This window comes from Pagrus major, chromosome 24 (assembly GCF_040436345.1).
Source record: "Pagrus major chromosome 24, Pma_NU_1.0".
Lineage (NCBI taxonomy): Eukaryota > Metazoa > Chordata > Actinopteri > Spariformes > Sparidae > Pagrus > Pagrus major.
In genome coordinates, this window is record NC_133238.1 from 1,629,686 (window position 1) to 1,652,379 (window position 22,694).

At 40.1% G+C, this 22,694-nt stretch overlaps 1 protein-coding gene across 1 annotated transcript; it reads left to right on the forward strand.

Moving 5' to 3' along the window:
* Positions 1-621: 621 nt before the first annotated feature.
* Positions 622-22,694, forward strand: snrnp70 (small nuclear ribonucleoprotein 70 (U1)). Its single transcript, XM_073462675.1, has 10 exons — positions 622-801; positions 1,142-1,295; positions 1,396-1,458; positions 9,214-9,268; positions 9,357-9,421; positions 9,539-9,601; positions 11,175-11,256; positions 18,349-18,450; positions 21,243-21,342; positions 21,425-22,694. Exons 2-10 carry the CDS (start codon positions 1,149-1,151, stop codon positions 22,158-22,160), a joined length of 1,413 nt encoding a protein of 470 aa, XP_073318776.1. The 5' UTR covers positions 622-801; positions 1,142-1,148; the 3' UTR covers positions 22,161-22,694.

The following is a 22,694-nucleotide window of genomic DNA, read 5'->3' on the forward strand; positions in this document are numbered from 1 at the left end:
TTTTAGATTGAAAAAATAGGCAGAATTCTGTTCACCTCCTTCAATCCACCTTTTTCTTGACCTTATAATAAAGGCACCTTTTGCTTTGAGTAAATTTCACTCAATTTAATCTGTTAATCTGTTCTAGTCTTTCCTCTTCTGACATATCTGCAGGGTTCTTTAGAGACAGAGTAATTATTTTAGAGACCAGAATTTCTTCTTCCAACCTAACAGTAGCACTTGACTGGAGACTTCAAACATCACACACATCACTCAGCGACAACAGGAAGCTCACTCACGACACAAGTGTTTCAAGATAAAAGCCAACTTTTTTTGGCTTCAGTTTGTTCAGTGGTACAATATTCTTGAGTTCAGTCTGTAGATTGTTCCATGCAGTGGGTGTCGAAAACCTCATAATATGTGATATCCATATTTCAAGTTTAAAAGAGAAGATACGTACGAGAATGGCCTTGTAAATAAAAACGTCCAACATGAAGTACAGTGCATAGGCCGGGTCAATCTTGTATAACTGACCAATATGAAAATGTGTGGTGTGCGGCCTCCATTGATTCGCGACCGGTGCGGTTTACGGCAAGTGTTTTTTCCGATTTACGGCATCCCGCCATTTTATTTATCGAGGACGACAGAAGCCCGCACGCATTTCAACTTTGTCGCCGCACGGAGTGGGTACCCTGCGGGATTTGCTTTTAAGTTATTAGTTGTATACTTTTCCTATAGTATTTTTCCGCGTGACTTCCATATATCGGTCGCTTCTTCCTCTGGTATATGGTCTGACATTGGTCAAGACATTGGAGGAGACAGGTAAGAATCATGCTCAAGGCTCCTTGTTAGCCATGTTAACGTTAGCTTGATTCGTAATGCAAAGGGCTCCAAAAAAGTCTCGGCGCTGGGCAAACGTTGCCCTGTTGCGAAGATATTCGAGTTTATACTTAACTTTTGTTTTCGATGTCTACGCTGTTTTATATTCAAAATAATGTTTCGTTAGTAGGGAAGTCGTCAATGAAGACAACAATTGACGCTAGCACATCGAGCTGTCCTGCGAGCTTCCGTTGTTCGTGTTGGCCTGCCTTTGCCTGCTGGAATATTGTAACGTGCCTCGAATAGCAATGGATTATACTAATAACTGTAAATGTTTATTTAGGTGCAAGATGACGCAGTTTTTACCTCCGAACCTGCTGGCCCTCTTTGCACCGCGGGACCCTATACCTTTCCTGCCACAACTAGAGAAGTTGCCCCATGAGAAACATCATAACCAACCATATAGTGGCATTGCACCCTTCATCAGGCACTTCGAGGTGATTATTTGATCTTTTGTTATGCTCATATTCTTTGATATATGCAAACTTTCCTTCGTTACCGCACATCCTGTGTTTTTATCATCTATTTTGTGAGCAGGACCCGAGAGATGCCCCTCCGCCAACAAGGGCGGAGACCCGTGAGGAGCGCCTGGAGAGAAAGGTATGATTTGAAATTACATTTTCCCGTCATAAACTGTAATAATACTGATTCTGGCTTGGGATTCTGTACAAGCAAGTGTACCAGACTATAGAAGATAATTGGTTGTGAATGCTGGAGGTATTCAGATGTTCTTCTAGGCACGGAATTCTCACATTTTTCAACGTATTCACTCCATTCAAACACCAAAAATGCATCTCAATTAAGAATCGACTGCCTCATTTTTCCTCATTGATGACATTCATAATGTCAGGGATATGCAACGTTTTTGCTTATTATTCCCATTCAAGTAAATGACGGAATGTTCAAAAATCCCCACATTTTCAGTTTTCAAGCAAAACTTTTTTTGAACAATGTTTTGATTTTAGCACATAAATTATTGGTTTATGAAATAGCAAACAGCATACAACAGATTCTCCCACCAATACAATACCTCAGTCTCTCTAAGGTTATAACATCAGATACCAGGGATTTCCACATTTGGACATTAGGGGGATCGTCCCCAACCCACTTTGTCATTATAGTCCTCCTTGCCCACATCAGGAGAGGCTGGACTATGTCTTTGTGCATCCTCAGAGAGTCTGGTAGACTCCCCAGTGGACACACAAGTGGATCAGGGAGCAGTTGCTGCCCTATAGCTGTACTTATTTCTGTGCATGCTGCCTTCCAGAATAGTTGGATTTTACCACACTCCCAAAGACAGTGCAGTCTGGTTCCAGTGCTAATTCTACATTTGGGTAGAGGGTGGAGAGAATCCCGCTGTTTACTTACTGTAGATATATGGGGATATGTAGACATTGTGTAAAATATTATATTGCACCTCTCTGCATCTATTACATATAGATATTCTGGAAGGCAGCAGCAGAATTTCCTCCCATGTTTTTTGGTCTATTGCCCCTTTTAAGTAGTGTACACCAAGATGTTTTCAGTGATGCCAATCTATCAAAGTTCAATTTTTGTAACTCACTGTAAAATTTCGATACAAAATGTTCACATTTTCGATGATCATATTGTATATTGTACTGAGCTCCTAAGGACTCAAGTGTTTTAAACTTCCCATTACCAAAGAGATCTCTCACCGTTTTTATTCCTGCTTGTAGCCATGTCTTGAAATTTGGTCCTGCACCCTCTACTGATAAATCCGGATTATCCATCAAAGTTGTAAGGACATTTAGTCGGTGAGATTCCTTAAAACGTTTCTTTAAACTACTCCATGTCTTAACTGTGTTTGTTATTAGTAGATTATCCTTTGCTGTAATTGGCAATTCGCACACTCTTTTGTCCTTTTGTAGATTTACTGGAGAGAATAGTTTACACATCATTGTTTCTATGTCAAGCCACAGCAATCCTGTTTGTTCAGCTACCCATAAGTAAATTATTCTGGCATTTATTGACCATACATAATTTTCAATCTTGGGTAAACCCCACCCACCTTGTTCCTTAGTGAGTTGTAGGATCTCCATTTTAATTTTGCGTTTCCTGCCCGCCACAATAAATACTGACATTGCTTTATTAATATCTCTATCATTTGTTTTTAAGATTACAAATAGCATAGACACAGGGTAAGTGATTTTAGGGAGAATCGTCATCTTGATATGGTTAATTCTGCAGAGGAAGGGTATAGGCAGATTCTTCCATCTCCTATATTTTCTTTAAGACGTTTTATCAAGGGGTTCATATTTCCCTGGGCCGTCCCTCTTGTCAGTTTAAAGGGTGCCGACACAAGACCATTTGTCAAAACAGAGGCCGAAGGTGCCTTTATACCAAAGTTTAACCCAGCCTAAAAAATTGGATCGAAAGCCAAATCTCTTCAGAATTTCAAATGACAATGGCCCCAGGGGTTTGACTATGATTTTAAAATGGCGAATAATGTTAAATAAACGTCTTGTATTATGATACGACATATGACCCTTTATAAAACCAGTCTGATCTGCATCAACAGTGTGAGTCATCACACGTTCTAACCTACGAGCTGGTACCTTTTTTAGACAGTATTTTCATGTCCACTCCAAGCAAGCTTATTGGCCGATATGACGAGCACAGTTCTGGGTTCTTATTTTTCTTTAATATTAGCTTTATATTGGCCATATACATTGATTCTGGGTGTTTGAAGTCCTCAATAGATTTATTGAAAACCCTCAGTAGTAGTTTATTGATCTTGCCTTTCAATACTCTAGAAAGAAATTAAGCTGGAAATCTGTCCAACCCCGGGGATTTCCCTGATTGAAGTGAGGATATTGCCGTATCAATCTCGAATAAGGAAAAGGGGCCTTCCAATACACCAGCTTGGTCATCTGACAATTGTGGGGTATTTAAATTATTCAGGAAGAGTCCTTCCTTGAGCTTATCTAAGTCAATTTCTGAGCTATATAATTTGTCATGAAACCTTTTAGATCTATCATTAATCTGACGATTATTCACTTGACGTTGGTTATTTTCATCTTGTATAACTGAAATAAGGATAGGTCTGTTTGTTCCAAGAATTTAGCAAAGTTGTTGTCCAAGAATAATAGTGCATCTATTCTCCAGTAGAATGAGCGTTCTATAGGTCCAAGTGGTTGCATTAGCATAGTAACAGGAGCATGGTCTGACGGGGCAATATGGCCTATATCCGAGCACACTATCAGATCAGTTAGACATCTTGAAACAAATATATAGTTGATACGTGACATTGAATGGGGCAGGGAATGAAAAGTCTAGCTTTTTGACACAGGATTTAAGTGCCCCCAAACATTCAGAAGATCAAAACTCCTTAATAATGCTTGCCACTGCCCTCACATTTTTGGTTTGAGTGATTTGAGGAGATCTATCCAATGTGGGAGACAAACTACAGTTAAAATCCCCTCCTTTATCATATTGGAGCAGTCCATTTCAGCAAGTTTACTAAAGGGTATAGCAAAAAAAAACCTCATCCTGGACATTACAAGCATAAACATTGCCTAACAGAATATTTTCACCATGTAGTGCCCCTTAACTAAAACAACTCTGCCTTCAGTGTCTTTGTATGAAGCTGTAACAGTAAATGGCAAATTTTTGTGTATTAGTATAATCACACCCTTCTTATTTGTTGATTTTAGATGAGAAATAAACCTGACCAACTCACTCCCTGAGATACTTTTTGTGTTCATCATTTAAATGTCTCCTAAATGCTATTTGAATTCTATCTTTTTTCAGAGAGTTCGGGATAGATTTTCTCTTGACCACATTATTAGACCCCTGGATATTCTACATACAAACTTTGACACTCATTTACCGCAAAACGAAATATATTATGTGCCGTATTATTACAATGACAGCTGCTTCACATGAATTGAAACCAACATTGTCTGGGCTCTATGGAACAAAAATAGATCCAAGTAAGAACAGAACTTAGAGAGAGCTTGAGATCCCTAACAACCTAGAAGCCATTAGGCTAAGATAATGAAGAAAAATAAAACTAAAGAGGGAAAATAAATTGCCATCTACTGGCAATTAATAAATTGCCTGTAAATGTACAGCAAGATTTACCACCATAAAACAGGAGTGTTGAAAATGATAATAGTAAAGTGTAGATATAAGAAATAGAAAAAAAAAACTCTGTTCTTACACTACAATACTTAACCGTAATATGGCCAGACTGACTTCTATCCTTAACTGATATAAAGGGAAACACAGCAAACACAGCTGTATCAGATTGTGCGACGGTGTACCTGTACCTGACCCGTCAGCTGCACTGAACCGTGATAATGTGGTGCTGGTAGTTTTTTCATATAAGCGTTAATCTCCTCCACGTTTGAGAGTGATGAAGTCGACCCGTCAGGATGAGAGATTCTAATGATGACTTTTTTATCCTGCCCTTGTTTCTTGCTGCATACAGGATCCTCTGCTTGTCCGTATAGTTGTTTAGCCTCACTAAGACAGCCCTTGGAGCCTCGTTACCACGAGTCTCAGTGGCAGTGCGGTGAGCTCTCTTGATCCTGATTCGGTCTCCTGGTATGTTCAAAACGTCTGGTGTCCATTTATCAAAGAAAGCCACCGGCTCCCTGCCCTCTGTGCCCTCTTTCAGACCAACGACTCTCACATTCTGCCGTTGGCTTTGGTTCTCGAGATTGTTGAGACGCTCCAGTGCTCTTTTGAGTTTGGTCTCCAGAGAGCACAGACGTGGCGCAGTAGCTGCTGACTGTCCAGCATCTTGCCGATGTTGGTCGTCTCATTCCACATTAAACTCCTCTGCTTCAGCTAAGCTAGCCTCTCGCACTGTATCTTCATGGTCAGCATGCTCATTATCTTGGCTAGCAAGCATAGTGTTAGCAGCAGACTTTAAGAGTAGATAGTTGGCAGAAAGTACATTAGAATATTAATTTAGACTCGATCCATTGGGGAGCCGAAGGTCCTACGTCTGGTTAGCTCCGTACATCACGTGGTCCCCCTTTTCATGCACTTTCAAAACGTCAAAACTTCCCGATAGAAACTCCATTTAAACTTTGAAATATTCCACAATTTGTCTACATTCAAGATTGTATTCATCTTTCAAATCCCATTAAAACGTTTCAAAATATTCAACTTTCTGTGAAGCTTTGTCATATGGCAATCATAATGGAAGTCAATTAGAAATCCCTTCAAACCCACTCATTTTCAACATTTTCTCACTCCCTCATACATTCATAGAAACTTCATTCAAGCTGTGAAACTTTCACAAAGATTATGACTTTATCACATCAATTCAACTTTTTCATAGCATTCATACTTTTTGTACAGTCGCATTTCAAACATTTATAACTTTTCAGCCACTTTCAGATTTTTGCGTTGGTGTGTTTGGGGTGGAATGTTGACAGCCAGATTGGAGGAGCCAACTGACAGAATGGGGGAGAGCTCAAAAAATTCTAAAAACCTCGACTTCAACTCACCCTCACTTCTACAATCTTCACTCCAGCAGAAAAATTATTTTTAGCTCAGTGGGCTTTTAAATGACAGGAACACTGACCAACTGCTACAGTAAGTCTGTTTAAACCGAGAGAAAAATATCTGGAGGCAGGCAAACACATCCACTGTTCTGATCTGCTCCACTAGACAGATTTTTGACCATAAACACGCAAACATTTCACAAAGTGCTCACAAGACTCTCATAGTTTCTACCATATCATTATTTGAGTGATAGCAGTTACTGTCTTTGAAGGAGAAGCATGATAATGTGAGGAGAGCCTCAGCTAAAATCATTATTAAATTATCTCTGTCCGTCACCACGAACATCTTGGTTACCCTTTCCATGGCAACCAATAACAATTGGGCCAACACTGAGACAGAATTATTAATGAGTCAGTTTAAAACACAGACACTCGAATTAAGTCCAATATGCACGTATAAGCGTGCACACAAACAGTCAAAAATGCGTGCTTAAGCTTGCACCCACATGCACAGTGATAGTATAATTATCGATACATTGAGATTTATCTCTCCATACTCCATCAGCTGCTTCTCAAGCAAGCATGGCAGTTTGGCTCACAGATTATATTCTACTTCTAATCCTTCATTCTCACCCAACTATTAGGAAGCTTCATTCTCTTCAGACGCCACTTCAGATAAATTAAAGCTACCAATTCAGTTTGGCATTACCTTTTCAACAAACCCTGAATTATTTCAATTTTTTTTATATATATTCTGAACATTATTCAAACTTTTTAAAGCTGGCAATGCGCATTTAGTGTCAGCTCTTCAAAAACCTTAAAATATTTCTCACTTTCATATCTTCAGGGCATCATTACAGTTTTCAGACAGCAAAGCGCATTTGGCGTCAGCTTCTCAACAGTGAGCATTCACAACTGCAAGTTCTTCAGAACTTGCCTTCTTCAATATAAGATGTACCTTTATTGGACCCCCCCACCCCCACCCCACAGAATTTCAAGTTGACACAGCAGTGCAAGGGAATAGACAGTGTGCAAACAATAACAAAAAGTAGCAGCTTGAGGTTGGAGGAATAATATTAACTTTTATTTTATATAGCACTTTTGGAACAAGTTACAAAGATATATAAAAACAGGAAAAATTGCAGATAAACAAACAATAGTGCAAATAATACGATAATTGAAAAAAGCGATGCAAGAATTACTTACTAAATTATTAAAAACAAAATAATGGAAGTGAGCAATTCAGGAGAAAGCCATTCTATAAAATGTGTTTTTAAGAGAATTTCGTAAGAGGAAATTGAGCTAGCTTGCCTGATCTCCTCTAGGAACTTCGAGCGGGCCAGACCAAAAGTTCTGTCTCCCTTGCTTTGTCTTGACCTTGGAATTACTAATACCCCTTTCACACTGCCCCCAAATGTTAAGAGGTGCAGGTCTACAAGATATTGTTGTTAGAGGCTTAAACATAATACAATTGCCTTTAGGGTCTTTGTTAACACCAGTGGTGAAATTATTACATTTACTGAAGTAGGCCAATATACAGTACATTTTTGAGGTGCTTGACTAGTATTTTAGTCAAATGTTTGGATTTTCTGTTACTTTTTACTTCTACTCTGCTACATTATGAAGGCAATTATTGTTGTTTTTACTCCATTTTACTAGTTACTAGTTACTTTGCTGATTCGGATTATCAATATAAAATGAAGATCAATTAATTGATTAATTTACTGTTATAGATTAAGCTATCCAGCAGCATAAAAGCAATTAATATGTGCTCTCCCATAACCAGTTAAAGTGATGAACACATGCATTGGTATATTATTCTTAAGTGAACTTTTTATGTTTTGGAAAACAAAATTATAAAATAAGCTTTAATATTTTATTTAAACATATGCTTAAATGCATTTCAGCTAAGCTAAGCTGTGTTGGAGTTTGTGGTATATCAAATTCCAAGTTTTGACACCAAGATTTTTTTCTTTTATTGTAAATGCATATTAGTTCCAAACATCTTTTATCTGTCTCCTTGATTACTAATTATTGGTATCGGCCCTGAAAAAAACATATCGATTGACCTTTACTCTGTAGGGATGCAACCATTATGACAGTAGCATATTTGAAGTGATGTCAGTATCACTGACATTGAAAACATAGACAGCTAGGTTGATCATAGTAAGTAAAGGTCCCTACTGGATGAAGGTAGTTCCTCTACACTTGTCTGCAGTTAGTTATGACATCATTGTGAGATAAAAGTAACCATTTTAACATTACTACTTTTGACCAACATTCACAAGACATTAATTGAAGTTCTGTGTAGTAACTACAAGTAGTCAACATCGGCTTTCAGACTTAGTTGACTTGTGTATGGCTATCAGTAACGCACTTAAAATTGATGAATTCTTGCTTTGTGAACAAGTGAAATATAAAGGCTATATATACTGTTAAAGTGAGTTTCCTTTTGTCAGGATCAGCAAACCTGTGCAGAGTGGTTCACACAGAGCATCAATATTTAATAGAGCTGAAATTTAATCCATAAAGATTGTACAGAGTTGAGGTGTGTGGATTGCATCAGATTAAAAAATGTTATTGATGAGGTGCCCTTTAAAGTACCTGTTACATGTTTTTGTTTGGTCATACACATCCAGTGAACACTGTATTAGGTGCAAGGAGGGAGGCATGACCCTGCTTCATTTTTGAGGGTAAATTCTGCTACCTCTTATGGTTGTGCAAAAGCATGGAATTTTTCCAGCAATTCATGGGGCTGTACACATACTGTGAGCCACCACAAGCCAGCAGTAACTCTTGATCAACATTGCCATTCACTAAAGGCTCTCCCTGACTGATTGAGTATTGACCATTTCCTACAAATATTTGCTTTCAGAGACGGGAGAAGATTGAGAGGAGACAAGCAGTGGTTGAGACAGAACTCAAGCTTTGTAAGTTTCACAGTGAGTGACAGAATACAAAATCTTTTCATTGTATGGTTTCTTTGCTAATTCTGTTTTGCTAACTGCATTATGACAGGGGATCCCCATAATGACCCCAATGCACAAGGGGATGCCTTCAAGACATTGTTTGTAGCACGAGTGGTGAGTACGATGGATACATTCATTTTCTCAAGTGTTCTTACACCAGGTATGTGGATTATGCAAATGTTTCTTTTCTTACAGCTGATGATGTCTAATGGTATTTTGTCTTTGCTGTAGAACTATGATACTACAGAGTCCAAGCTTCGCCGTGAGTTTGAGGTCTATGGACCCATCAAACGGGTATGTTTAGCTGATGTTTCTCAATTGTCGTAACCTGTTCACCTTTGCAATAAGTGAACAAAACTACACTGTAATCACACTTGCTGAGTTTCTTTATTGTTAAAAAAAAAAAAGCCCATAGGGGGTGAAAACTTGGTACAGGTACTGCATCTCTTCTAACAAATCAATCAAATCCATTCATGTTGATGCCACTTGACATGCACCACCAACCACCATGTAAACTGCTTAGGAATAGCTTGAGGATCACAACAGAGAGCTCACTCCAGGAATATTTATACACGGTTTTACAATCCTGTCGACTAAATTTAATAAAATTGGATCAAGTTCTCCAAGAGAGTGCATGACTCATTAGGGCTGGTAACAATAGCCCCACTTTATGGCCATTATTAAATCACCAGCATTGAGTGCAGCACCACTGTTGTAAATACAAATCTGTTATTTTAAGGTAAAAAAGTTACAAAATGTTACTTTAAGCAACAAGTTGTGTCAAATGGTACAAGTTTGTAACATGAGCACTATGCAAAGACACTTTGCAAGAGCCACGGCAATAGCAAAAGACATTTGCGTTTTCATTGCAGCTGATATTAGGCCATTGTCTATGATGGAAAATCAGCCGCGACTCCACACATTAGAACCGAAGTACACCATTCCGTCACACACGCATTTTACTCGCACAGTGGTCCCAGACCTCTACAAAGATAGCATACCTTTCCATCCCTGCTACCTTCGTTCCACATGACCGTGTTTTTTCTTTCTTTCATTCTTTTTTTTTTTTTTTCAACTGTAGGAGACCTAGTTGGTGCCTTAAGGCCTCAACTGCTGTCAGAAAACTTAGATGTGCTTGCAATCTTGAAAAAGAACATGACTATATCTTAGGCTAGGCAGTGTAGTTGTAGCTAGCTCTCAACTCTGTGTCATGCTTGAAGAGAAATTTGGTGAGTCTATTTGCACTGTAAAAGTAATACTTTGATTATGGTTTGCCCTGAAAAAATAAGACTAACAAAAACGTAGTGTTACTTATTTTGTTATTTATACTGTTTATTTTTTACTTTTAATATGTGGAAGGGAGTCCCATTAGACAGTCACACACAGCTTCAAATACAAGTTAGAAACTCGCACATAGTTTATGCACAGTTATAAGTTATGAAACGCCTCATGAGAGATAATACAGGAGAGAAGTCAGTTGAGTTTGTGGCAAAACCATAGCGCTTACAAACTGTTTGTGTATTCGTTGTTCTGCATGTGATAATTCGTCTTCAGTCAGAAGACCTGAAGTGACATTTATTACAAGATGAAATGTTTTTAACTAGTAATAAAGATCGACCTGCATTATTTTGCATTTTGTGACTTTACATCAAATACATTTTTTAAGAAGTTTTCTTGAAAATGGTGTTTAAAATCTCATCTTGTTCTTGTGAACCCAATATCATGTATCGTCTCATGGGCTGAGTGCATCGTCACACCTCTATTAGGAAAAATGAGTATAATACAACTGACCCTTCATAAAATGGTACTTTTTTTTATTTTTGTAATGATGAAAGCCAACCGATATCTCCATGCTTGTGTGTTTCAGATTTACATAGTTTACAACAAGAGGACGGGGAAGCCTCGGGGCTATGCATTCATTGAATATGAGCATGAACGTGACATGCACTGTGAGTACCAAGCTGGTTTGTATGGGTGCTGCAAGTATTTGAAAATGTTTAAATTTTAATCTGTTTTCAGGGTTAGAAAAGTGCTTGGATTTTGGATAAAGTACTTGAAATTTTAACTACATTACTTTCATAATACATTGTTTTTAATATTGGCTCAGCCAGGTTATATAGAATGCCAAGTCTGTTTTCAGACTGGCGACACATTGAAACATGCAACTTTAATGTGTCACCCCCCTGTAAAATGCTAAAATTAAGATTTGTTGTTTTTAGCACAGTAGCATCTGACTTAATGTGTAGAGGTGAAATGATCATTTTGAGTGTATAAAATAGTAATTTACTGCTGGTGGAAGTGAAATGCACCCTAGAAATGCTTGAAAAGTGCTTGAATTTGACTGGGAAAAAAGGTGTAGGAAACCCCGTGTGAAGCACTGAGCCAAAACCTTTCTCTATATGATCACATGTTCATGAAGACAGATGTCTCTGACATGCAGTGTGGTTCTTCAGTTGAACTCCATTTACTTTATTTTACATGGATATTTCTGTTTATGATACTGGGGTGGCAGCATTCTCTTACACCTAGGGAAAGTGATCGCTACATAATGAGCAAATGAATGGAAATGGCATCAGAGGAATCAGTACTTTTTACAGACTTACGTTCTACATTTGCATGTTTTAAAATCTGGGTCTGGTGGTTTTGTGATGTGTGTGTCTGTGTTTGATGCATGTCATCAGTTGACTAATAGTCTGGAGGAGGGGAACTGCTTTATTCAATGCAATGGGCCATCTTGGGTGGGGTGGGGGTGGGGGGGGGGTCAACTGTCTGTCATTTGTGAACTTGAAAATCTTTGCCTTTCAACGGGCACATTGTCTTTTAACTGTTAGGCGTTGTAGCTCTGTGGGAAAGCTGCTCTCGTGGTTGGACTCTAATGGTAAGCACAAAGTCAGACTGGTCACCAAGCATAGAATGGGTTTTGTTTTTTTTTTGTTTTTTTAACAGAACAGTGTTAATGACTGTATGGAACCCCATCTTTTGTATGAATAGGAATGGAGCTTGTTTGTCAAAGTTTTTATTGGTGGTCTTCAACCCTGGTCATGGTGAGATTAGTTAAACTTCAGCACACGAGTGAGAGATTTCAAGCTGGAGGTGATACCACAGTGAATAATGGAGTACTGTCTTTTTAGACAAGTGAATGGTGCCATCTAACACAATGACACCATTCTGGGATATTGGTGAGATCAGCTCTTCAAGACCAGAGTTGCTGAATCACAGCAAGCATGTAGTCACAGCAGGGGATGAACTGAGGGGGGATGTGGGGCTAAACGGTATATTAACTGTGTGTTGTTCTCATTGCCACTGCAGCCGACAATCTGTGATGGCTATTGGCCAGAGCTGGCTGGCAGATGATGATGGTTATGATACATCTACACCCTACTACCACAGCTCAGTATATGGTTGGTATAATGGGTTTGTATGATGGGTAAGATTTCTTTCCACCCTCCATCTCCTACATAGGGAAGAGGAGCTACGTTCAATGGGTAAAGCGTCATACTTTGCAAGCCCTGAAGTGCTTTAAGTGCAATTAATACTACTATAGTCTTTGACCATTGAACGCACCCCTGACTACTATTGTATTAAATGTCGCCCAATGACTCTGCCCTTTATGTGAAAGCCACCTCAGGTCACTGAGGGCACATGCTTCGCAATAGTAGTGTCTTAGCTGTATAGAGAGACAAAGAGTCAGTGATCAAGAGAGAGAAATCAAATGTGGTGTGGCACAGCTGTCAATCCCACCAGCTTCTTGTGGAGATTGTTGTGATGAATGTTGTGCAGATTAACTGAATTTGATGCAGCTTTCCAAAAATAGTGATGCTATTTCAGTCTTTATTGTTGCATAGTAATAAAATTATATAAATATTAGGGGTGTCACGATCTCCAAGTCCTCGATTTGATTTTTGATTTTAAGGTCAGGATTCGATTCTCGACCTTTTTTTCTTTTAGCACAGATGGCCTACATGGTGTTGTAAGTGATATAATCGCCATTATTTGTTTGCAATGTACCACACTAAGGCCTTTTTGTTACATTTAAATAATTTTTGAACAATATAAATGTAACAATAGCTTGTTTCACCAGTCAATTGGAAACTTAGTCATAGAGGGTACCTGCCATCTAGTGACTCTCTTTTGTAACTGCAGATGTGAAGAGCGCACACTTAATGTAGTGTGTTGTGATGTTCATGTAGCACTGTATTGCTCTGGAGGTCCAGCAATCTGTTGTTAAGGCCACTAAGTCTGCACTGCTCTGACTTTTTCCTTCACATTATCATACTGGAAGGGCAACACCTTTGTGATAATTTCGTAGCGTACCACTGAATAAGGTTGCATGCCTGATGCTACAAATACCCCTATAGCGCTAGTTATTGCTTTAGCGTGAAATGAATTTTGTGGAAGTTTAGCTCTAAATGAGGATGGAAGAGTTGCATGTGTTAATGATGTAGTTTCTCAATTAAGTCTACTTCTTTATGATGCCTGCGGAGACGTCCTGCCATATTTGTTGTGTTGCCTGTGGACGCGTATGCTACATGCGCATAGCATATCTTACAAACTGGTTTTCTTGTCGTTGTTGACATAAGTCACCAGGAATGTCAAATAGTTCAGGAGGGGGTTCAAGTTCAGTTGATGTGTCTCCTATATCAGCAGTTGCCATGGTGTCTTTTCATTGGTTGCTTCAGGTTAGAGGAGGTAATGTTACCTCGCTGGGCTACAACATGCTGTGTGTGTGTTTTTTCCCTCTTGGCACGCCTGCCGGACGTGATGCTGGCGGCGTGGCGAAATCCTCGATTACAAAGGTTGAGATCGTGATGTCATTTCGATCGATATCCAACTTACAGTCGAGATTGTGACACCCCCAATAAATATAGGTCAGCAGGGAAAGCACTTGTGTAAATAATTCAATAATTATCATAATATAAATTATTTTCAATAGGAGTAAAAATGGAACTGAAGAATTTTAGTCCAGCTTTGAATTTTTGTTGGTAAATTCCGAAACAAATGTAGTTAGTTCATTAAAAATGTGTGACTGTCTCTACCCTCTAGTTTGTAAAGATGGGTATCCTGTACTTATAGGGTTAACACTTCAGCTCAACTGGCACTGATGGCAGATGCAAGTAGTAGAAGCTGTCTTTTAACTCAGATGTTGAGCAGCCTGCTCATGTCAATCTGTACTTTTTAACATCATTTAAGGTACAGTGTGTAATATGTAGTGACATCTAGCAGAACAGACCTATCAGAAATGGAATATAATATTCATAAATGTTTTAATTAGTGTATAATCACCCAAAACTAAAAGTTGTTGTTTTTATTACCTTAGAATGAGCTGTTTATATCTACATAGGGAGTGAGTCCCTGTCCACTGAGGTGTCCATGTTGCATTGCCATGTTTCTACAGTAGCTCAGAACGGATAAACCTGGCACTAGTGAGGGCCTTTCAGGTTTTTTAATTTAGTGGGCAGCCACCGGAAATGCACCGGTTGGAAGAAGAGCGGTGGCTGCTGTTTCCTGCCAAACAATTTGTGTTGTGAGAAACCAAGTTTGAAACCACAATCCGATAAAGAATGGCTGATCATACTTATTTTGTACAAGAAAAATCACAGGAACATGAACCGTTGTCAAAGAAACGAAAACCCGGGACAAGATCTATTTTGATTTACACCTTGTCTTTTGCAGTAAGACAGCACATGGAGCGATAACTAAGTATAGGGCTGGGAGTGTGCGAAAGACAGTCGAAGTAATGACTTAGTGTGACAGATACTGAGGAGAAGTCTGCTCATTACTGAGTTAATGAATTCTCTATTTTTTCACAGTGCTCCATAATGTCTTTTGTATGATCCAAATTATTTAAAAAGAATTTCCCCTTGTGGGATTAAAATAGTATAATAAATTAAAAATTAAATTTAAATTTTGTAGACTTGTAATCTATAGTTTTATAGACTAAATAATTAAATACATCTTCACCTCATCACTTGAATTAGTAGAAATTCTCAGAGGGCCACTGTAGGATTGTTGCAATCTAGAATCTCACTGCTAGAATCCACTATCCACAATACTCAATATATTACACACTGTACCTTTTTTTTTTTTTTTTTTTTTTTTTTTTTTTTAAGAAACATTTTTCTGAGACTCCATTCCTCAAACTGCTAATTTTCTATGCAAAACATTGAGCAGCTGGCTGCATGTATAGCCTGATTAGTTTAATACAGTTCACAATCCATTTTTAATCTAGAAAATGTTAAACTCATTTGGGAGGTTAATGCATAATACTATTCAAACTAGTAAGTCTGAGCTGGCTTTAATAGAAAAGGCAGATGAGGGGAATTTTCTTTAATTATGCTAAATAGGCTATTAATACATTATTTATTCACTACATGACTAAAGGTTAGACTAGACACTAGTTATTGCCTTATAGATTGATTCATAACAATAGTAAGGTTAAGATTTTCAACTAAATGGTTCCTCCACATTCAACTTTTGACATGTCAGGAGATTAGGAGTTTAGACACTGGATGCCCCAAATCAGGTCCATATTTCAGGCCACTTTAGATCCAAGACATGTGTTAGGGACAGGATTTCATTGAATTATTTATTAAATTTATTTATTTTTTTGTTAAAACAAAGTTTGTTTCTCATTGTTTGGTTTGGGTTGTGATAAGGCAACTTCTGCAAGGAAGGTGGCCCTGTTCTTTTTGTTTTGTTTTTGTTTTGTTTTTTTTCCCAGTTGGCAGTTTTGGTAGGACTGGTGGGGGTTTGGTAAGGCCCTGTCATTGGATGGGATGTTGCCATCCTTAGTGAACACAGGAAGTGGTGGGGTTCTGGTAAGGCCCTGTTGTTGTGACAGTATATGTATTCTGGTGCTGAGGGGTTTTTGGTAAGGCCCTGAGACTGCAGATTTTCATATGGCCCATGGTTGAGGCAATATGGTAAGACCATCAACTGTATAGTATGTGTGAGGGAGTTTGGTAAGGCCCTCAGAATGTATATGTGAGGATTTGGTAAGGCCCTCAGACTGTATGCTGTACCACATGGGTGTTGGTAAGGCCCTTCTACTTGGATTTAAGTTATGTCCTCTGGGATCATCACCACTTCAGACCAGTGTGGCAGCCAGGATGAGCTGCCTGGATCTCGCCAAGTACTTCCATCATACAGGATGGATCGGAAGACTGTTGTATGGTATAATGGGATGAGGTGTGGGACGAAGTTTGAATGTACACAAGTTTGGAAATATGCCAAATGCTGGAGACTCCTTGTTGTCAAAATCTTGCTCTTGGTTGCTTCAATCATGTTGCTTTGTTATGAAGCTTGTACAAGGCTTGAGCAGATTAAAGACACTGCAACAGAACAGTCTACCGCCATTTGAATATTTGGTTTAATAATTAGGAGTCCAATTTGCCTGACCAGTTATATGCTCCTCTGTACAAAGAATACATTAGTGATTGTGGAGACAAACTCTGGATTTTAATTGTTCAAAAACCTGGATCAACAGTTTTTTGATTTCCAAAACGATGTAATTTCATCTCTAAACAGCCTGTAAAATTATATATTTTTCAGGGGTAGTGAATACACTACCAACAATTATAACAGCGGAGCTTTAGTAATTAATAAATATAACTGTATTGTGAACTGTCCCGACAGATTTGGTTAAATATGCACTGTCAAGGGAAATGACAATCACAACGGATTAAGACCTGTTTTGAGATGATGTTTCACACTGTGGGTTGAGAGTAGGGGTGGGCGATATGGCAAAAATATCATATCACGATTTTTCAAAAATAAAATCACGATTTCGATTTTATCACGATCTTAAATCAAAAAAAGAAAAACAGACAATTTAGGCCAAAGAACCTTTTGAACAGATTTTAATTTAAATAGTTGCAGTTTTGCCAACATGTGCAAACAACGTAAACATACTAAAAGGTAAACAACACTCTGATAAAGTGCACTCTTGCAACATAAAAGGTAGCTTTCAATAAACATGAAAGTAAAATATCAATGAATACATTACTGTTTGTTTTATTCAACACAGTCATTTTAACAGGATTTAAGTACATCAAAACCCTAAATAGCTTATTGAAAAGGGTCCGTCAGTGGTCGGACTATCCGACGGGGGGGTGGGGGGGTCGTGGTAATTTGAACACTGTACAATTAGCGCATTTACCGTTTATTAGTGGCCAAGCGCGACCTATCCATGCACCCGTGTGTGTGTGTGTTTGTGCGCGCGAGAGAGGCAGCAGGTGGAGGGGCTAACTGGCAGAGATGAGAGATGGTGAAACGCTGTTTTTGTTTTGTTTTTAAAAAGCGACCAACTCCTCCGTTTGGCTTTCAGCCATCGCTCTCCATGCGGCTACTGCTACACACAAAAACAAGGAGGCGGGTAAGAAAGCGTGTCACTGCCTGTCATTCACTATGATTGGTCGGTCAGGTTGACGATGTAAAACGTTTGGTGCGTCGGTGCATCAGCATAGAACTGCAATTTATAGAATGTGCCCTAGACGATCCCTACGATCTCTGCACTTTGGCAGATCGTCTTCATGTTGTAATCGTTCACGATTTAATATCGTCATATCGCCCACCCCTAGTTGAGAGTTCTTCTTTGCCACAGTCAAACCTGGATCAGATTCAACATTTATTCAGCAAAATATGAGGAGTCACTTTTCACTCTGCTTGTTCAATAGTAGTATTTTTAAAAAGGTTACACCCCAATGAATTTGGATCCAAACTAATATCCTTAAGACATCCTGAACAACTTCAAATTGCTACCAATATATCATTTTTAGCCACACTGTTATTTAATGAAGACAGTGAAAGAACTGAATGCTTGGTAGTTAAATGATGCAGTTAAAAGTATAACACATCAGTCACTCATCGGGTGGAAGGAAGTCAACTCCCATTATCCTTCGGCTTTTACCCAGAGAGCAGCCATCTCGGCCTCACCTGCTCCTGGTCAGTATAATGACGCACTGTTTGTTTCCTTTGCCACAATCATGCCGTTATATTTGCATATAACCTTTGTCTTCCTTCTCCCCATTCCTCTTCTTCAGCCGCCTACAAACATGCAGACGGGAAGAAGATCGATGGTAGAAGGGTGTTGGTGGACGTGGAACGAGGACGCACTGTCAAAGGATGGCATCCTCGCAGGCTAGGTCAGCTGCCTTTTTATGTATTGAGTTTCAAAGCTGTGTGCTACGCAAGTTTTCATTTCACCCGAAAGACTGACAGACTCACAGACAGAATACACTGAACCCAAATAAAACAAGAGAATGGGTAAATGAACCAGAGGTGTTAAAACTCCACTGACAGTGTTATGAACACAGCCTAAGCCATGTGGTTGTGCTAAATACTTTGTCTAATGTAGTTTAATTTTCTGGCAATATACATAGTCAACACTATTGGCTTACTGGTGTTTTTTCCCTGTCAAAATTATTATTCACAGCCTTCACCCAGCACACCTATTACTGACTACAAGGCACGGGTCATAATGACCGCTCACCACTGTCAACGTTTTTTGTGCCTCTGATTAATGTCTTCGTGTCACTCCGCAAGTAGTCCATTCATTTGTCACGATGCAACTTCATTCAAAGCAGAGCTCCACTAAAGAGCCTGCAATCGTTGCAGAAGGTTATCTGATGTGTTCTAAGAATTTTGGACGTGTGGGGCGAACTGTTTCTTTCTTAGCTGAAGCCGACAACGGGACAAAATAAATGTAAAGAGAGACATGGTGGAGTTCCTATTTTCGTTTTGACAAGTATAATAAATTCTGTAGTCTACCCCTTACATGACCTGGCAAGTGACATTATTCTAAAACGCACAAGAATAACTCCCCCGACATGGTTAGAAAATACTGCCTCTAGGCCTGTCACAATTATTATATAATCGCCTGATAGCGATTATTTGAGCTGACCGCGATCATTTTGCATAATCGTCAGATTCCACAATCAAGGGAATTCTACTTCAATGTTAGAAATGCCGCATAAACATGCTTGGATGGAAACATGGTGTTTTAAGAGCAGCGTGGCTCCTTTTTTAAGAGTGTAGCGAGTGGTGAAGCTGGAGATAGAGAGACGTGACTGAGCTCAGAGCTAACAGGTGTGGGTGATGGAGAAGAGAATAAATTAACAGTAAAGTTGTCTAGTAGTAGTAAATGTACAGTTTTGGTTTCTGTTTGTCTCTGAGTAAATGCTGCAGCTCCTCAGGACCCAGGAAAGTTCCTGTGTCTTGCTTCCCAGCTGCTGGGTAAAGTGAGGGAGGAGCTAGGCTAACGGTTAGCCCCGAAGTTAGCATCAACTTCGGCCCTGGAGGCAAACCAAAGTCTCTGCTGTCCTTCCCGACCACGGTCTAGAAGCTGAAGCAGGAACGGTTATGGAAATGAGGAGAACATGACTTGCCCTGCCTCGTCGGCATGCAAACAGTAATCAGGAGTAAATGCTAAACATCATTGATGGACTCGGGTGCTGAGCTCTCACCCAGCGCGTGTCCTGGCATGGCAGCGTGCAGCATGTGCCCAAGCTTTCTCCACCTCACATGAGTTGGGGAGAGAAGTCACCCCCTCCCAGGTGGGCTGCTTCTCCAAAATAAACCAATAGCAAAGCCCGTTAGAGGGCGTAGCACGTACAAAATAGAAGTAAGGCTCACGACAGCTACAAGCAAGTCAGAGCCAAAGTTAACGTCAAATGTATTGTCAGTAGCGTTATATATATATACACGACATACAGAGGACGCGTGCCGTGTAAATATGGATGTGACAGTTATTATTTTCAGGTTGCGGTGAAAAGAAAGAAGTGTCTGAATAAAGTGGTTGTCTCCGATAGTCTGCATGTGGGGGTAATTGTTTACTTAAGCATTATACGTTGTTTTATTATTCTTAGCATTCACACCTCTTTCCCGTGATATATGTGTTGCTGTTGTCATTAGATTATGCTGTATAAGTTTCACGTCAGTATGACAAATATCGTAGCGTTATTAGTGCCAGACATGTAGGCTATGTCATGCTGAGACTTTAGCAAGAAATAATTGTTGTCGGTCTCTATCGCTCTTCTAAACAATGCAAAAGTAATGTTTGTTTGTTCATACGTTCAATTTGTTCAGGAGAGAAAGGTAAAGTACTTTCTTACCTGTAATTCGGCCATGGTAAGTGTATGACAGAAAAGTTCCGACGTGAATATTCCAAGCGCTACAGTCGCGCGCGTCCACGAGAGTGGAAAGTGAAAGTGTGGAGCCGGAGTCGAAACGGGGAGGGGAAGGGGGAGCGCAGTTGTTTCCATCCCAGTCTCATGCGTTTTTCACATATTCTACAAACTCCAGCTTTAAACTAAATAAAGTGATCCACTGATCATTTTTGTCATGGTGCCATTAACATTAATGTGAAACGATTCCGGGGGGGGGGGGGGGTTCCCTGCTTTTTTGTCCTTTGCCAATCACACCTATGGTTATTACTATCTGCAGAATAACTAAGACGATAATACCAAGACCTCTACATTAACTCTGAGCACTGCATCCAGAGGTTCTGCAGAACAAATGAAAATATTGAGGAACCTGGTCAAACACTTCACTGAATCTGTTTATTATTGCAAACCGTGATGCCTGAGTGGGCAAGACGTTGATCAAACATTGCAGTCCTGTATCTGTGCTCCTGTTGCGGCACAGACCAGTAAATGGCTCTGTGCTTTCTTCCTTTGTCAATTTTCCCTTGTATTGATGCCAAGGCTTTTGGGTCTCTGTAGCTCAGCGTTCAGTGCTGGGCTTAAAAAGGTTCAAACATGCATATCTGATACTTGCATGTAGCAGAATATTGATTTCTCCATTTTAGCTGTGTTCAGATGGATGAGCAAAATAATGTCTGCCTTGATAGCATTCCAGACTTGATGACATCAAGTCTTGGGGTCCTAACTTAACAAATTTAACTCGTTCCTATGTCCGGCTTGTTTTTCCTAACCAGGTGGTGGATTGGGTGGCACTAGGAGAGGTGGAGCTGACGTCAACATCAAGCACTCTGGGCGAGATGATGCATCTCGTTATGATGATCGTCCCCTGGGCGGGTGAGTACTGTCAGGGAAGACCTGTCATTTGGCATAAAATTGTGTGCTGCTGTGTACAACAGTCTTTGCTTTCTGTCCATAGTGATCGGGAGCGTGGAGACCGGAGGGAGCGCAGTCGGGAGCGTGACCGGGACAAAGACCGAGAGCGCCGACGATCCCGATCTCGCGAACGTCGTCGTCGTACCCGTTCTCGGGAGCGGGAGAGGGAGAGGGAGAGACCGATTGCAGGAGTAGATGATGGCAGCAGTAGTAGCCGGCGTCGAGAACGAGAGAGGGATCGTGGGGGGGCAGCGGGAGGAGATAGCAGGAGTAGAGAGAGGAGTAGAGAACGTAAGAGAAGGAGCAGGAGCCGCGATCGCAAGAGAGACAGAGAGAGGGGCAAGGGGCTGGATGGAGAGGAGGTCGGCCAGGGCGATGGAGTCCCTGAGGGTGGGGAGCGGCTGCTGGAGGAACATGAAGGAGAAGTGGGTGAGGGCATGGAGGAGCGTAGAGACAGGGACAGAGAAAGGGACAGAGACCGCAGGCGCAGCCACAGGGACAAAGACAGGCGCAGGGGAGACCGGGACAGAGACAGGGAGCACAAGAGGGAGCGGGGGGAGAGAGAAAGGGGGGACCGCAGAGAGGATCGCCACAGCTCCCTACGAGATGACACTGGCCCCCAAGATGACATGGGCAATGAGGATGAGGGAGGAGCCCCGCCACACATGGAGGAGTACAGTCAGGATGGGATGATGGACCAGCAGTCAGTGCCATCTGCAGACGGCTATGGCTCCAGTGAGAATGGCTACAAGATGGAGGCACCAGGAGACGAGTACTGAGATGATCCTTCTCCCAGCATACTCCCACTTATGAATAAGTCATTTCATACTATACATAAATGTGGCACATAACTGTTTGCCAAGATTCAGGAAGCTAGGGTATTGTCAGGGCTTTCTCAGTACCAGACACCTAGCTAGCTTTTTTCTTTTCTTCTTTTTTTTTTTTTTCAGGAATCCGTTGGAAAACTTTCATTGCCTGCACCATTGATGCATAGAACTGATTTGATCTCACTAAAATTGCAGATTTCCTGCATTGCCCAACTAATCCCTTTTCAGATTACTTGAGTGATTAAGGCTAGGTATGTTTTTTTTCTTCCACTTCCCACTTGGCTTGGGATGAAGTGTAAAAATATGAGTTCTGTTCATTTTTGGATTGTTTTTTATTTCAAGCTTATAAAGCAGGTAGATTTATGCTTATTTGGATCCAGTGACCAATTTCTGCTTAATGTATGTGAAACTGAAGGTAATGTAGTATTGTGTGATAATTGAGGGCTGTTCTGTTTATTCATTTTGGAATAAAATGCTTTTAAATGA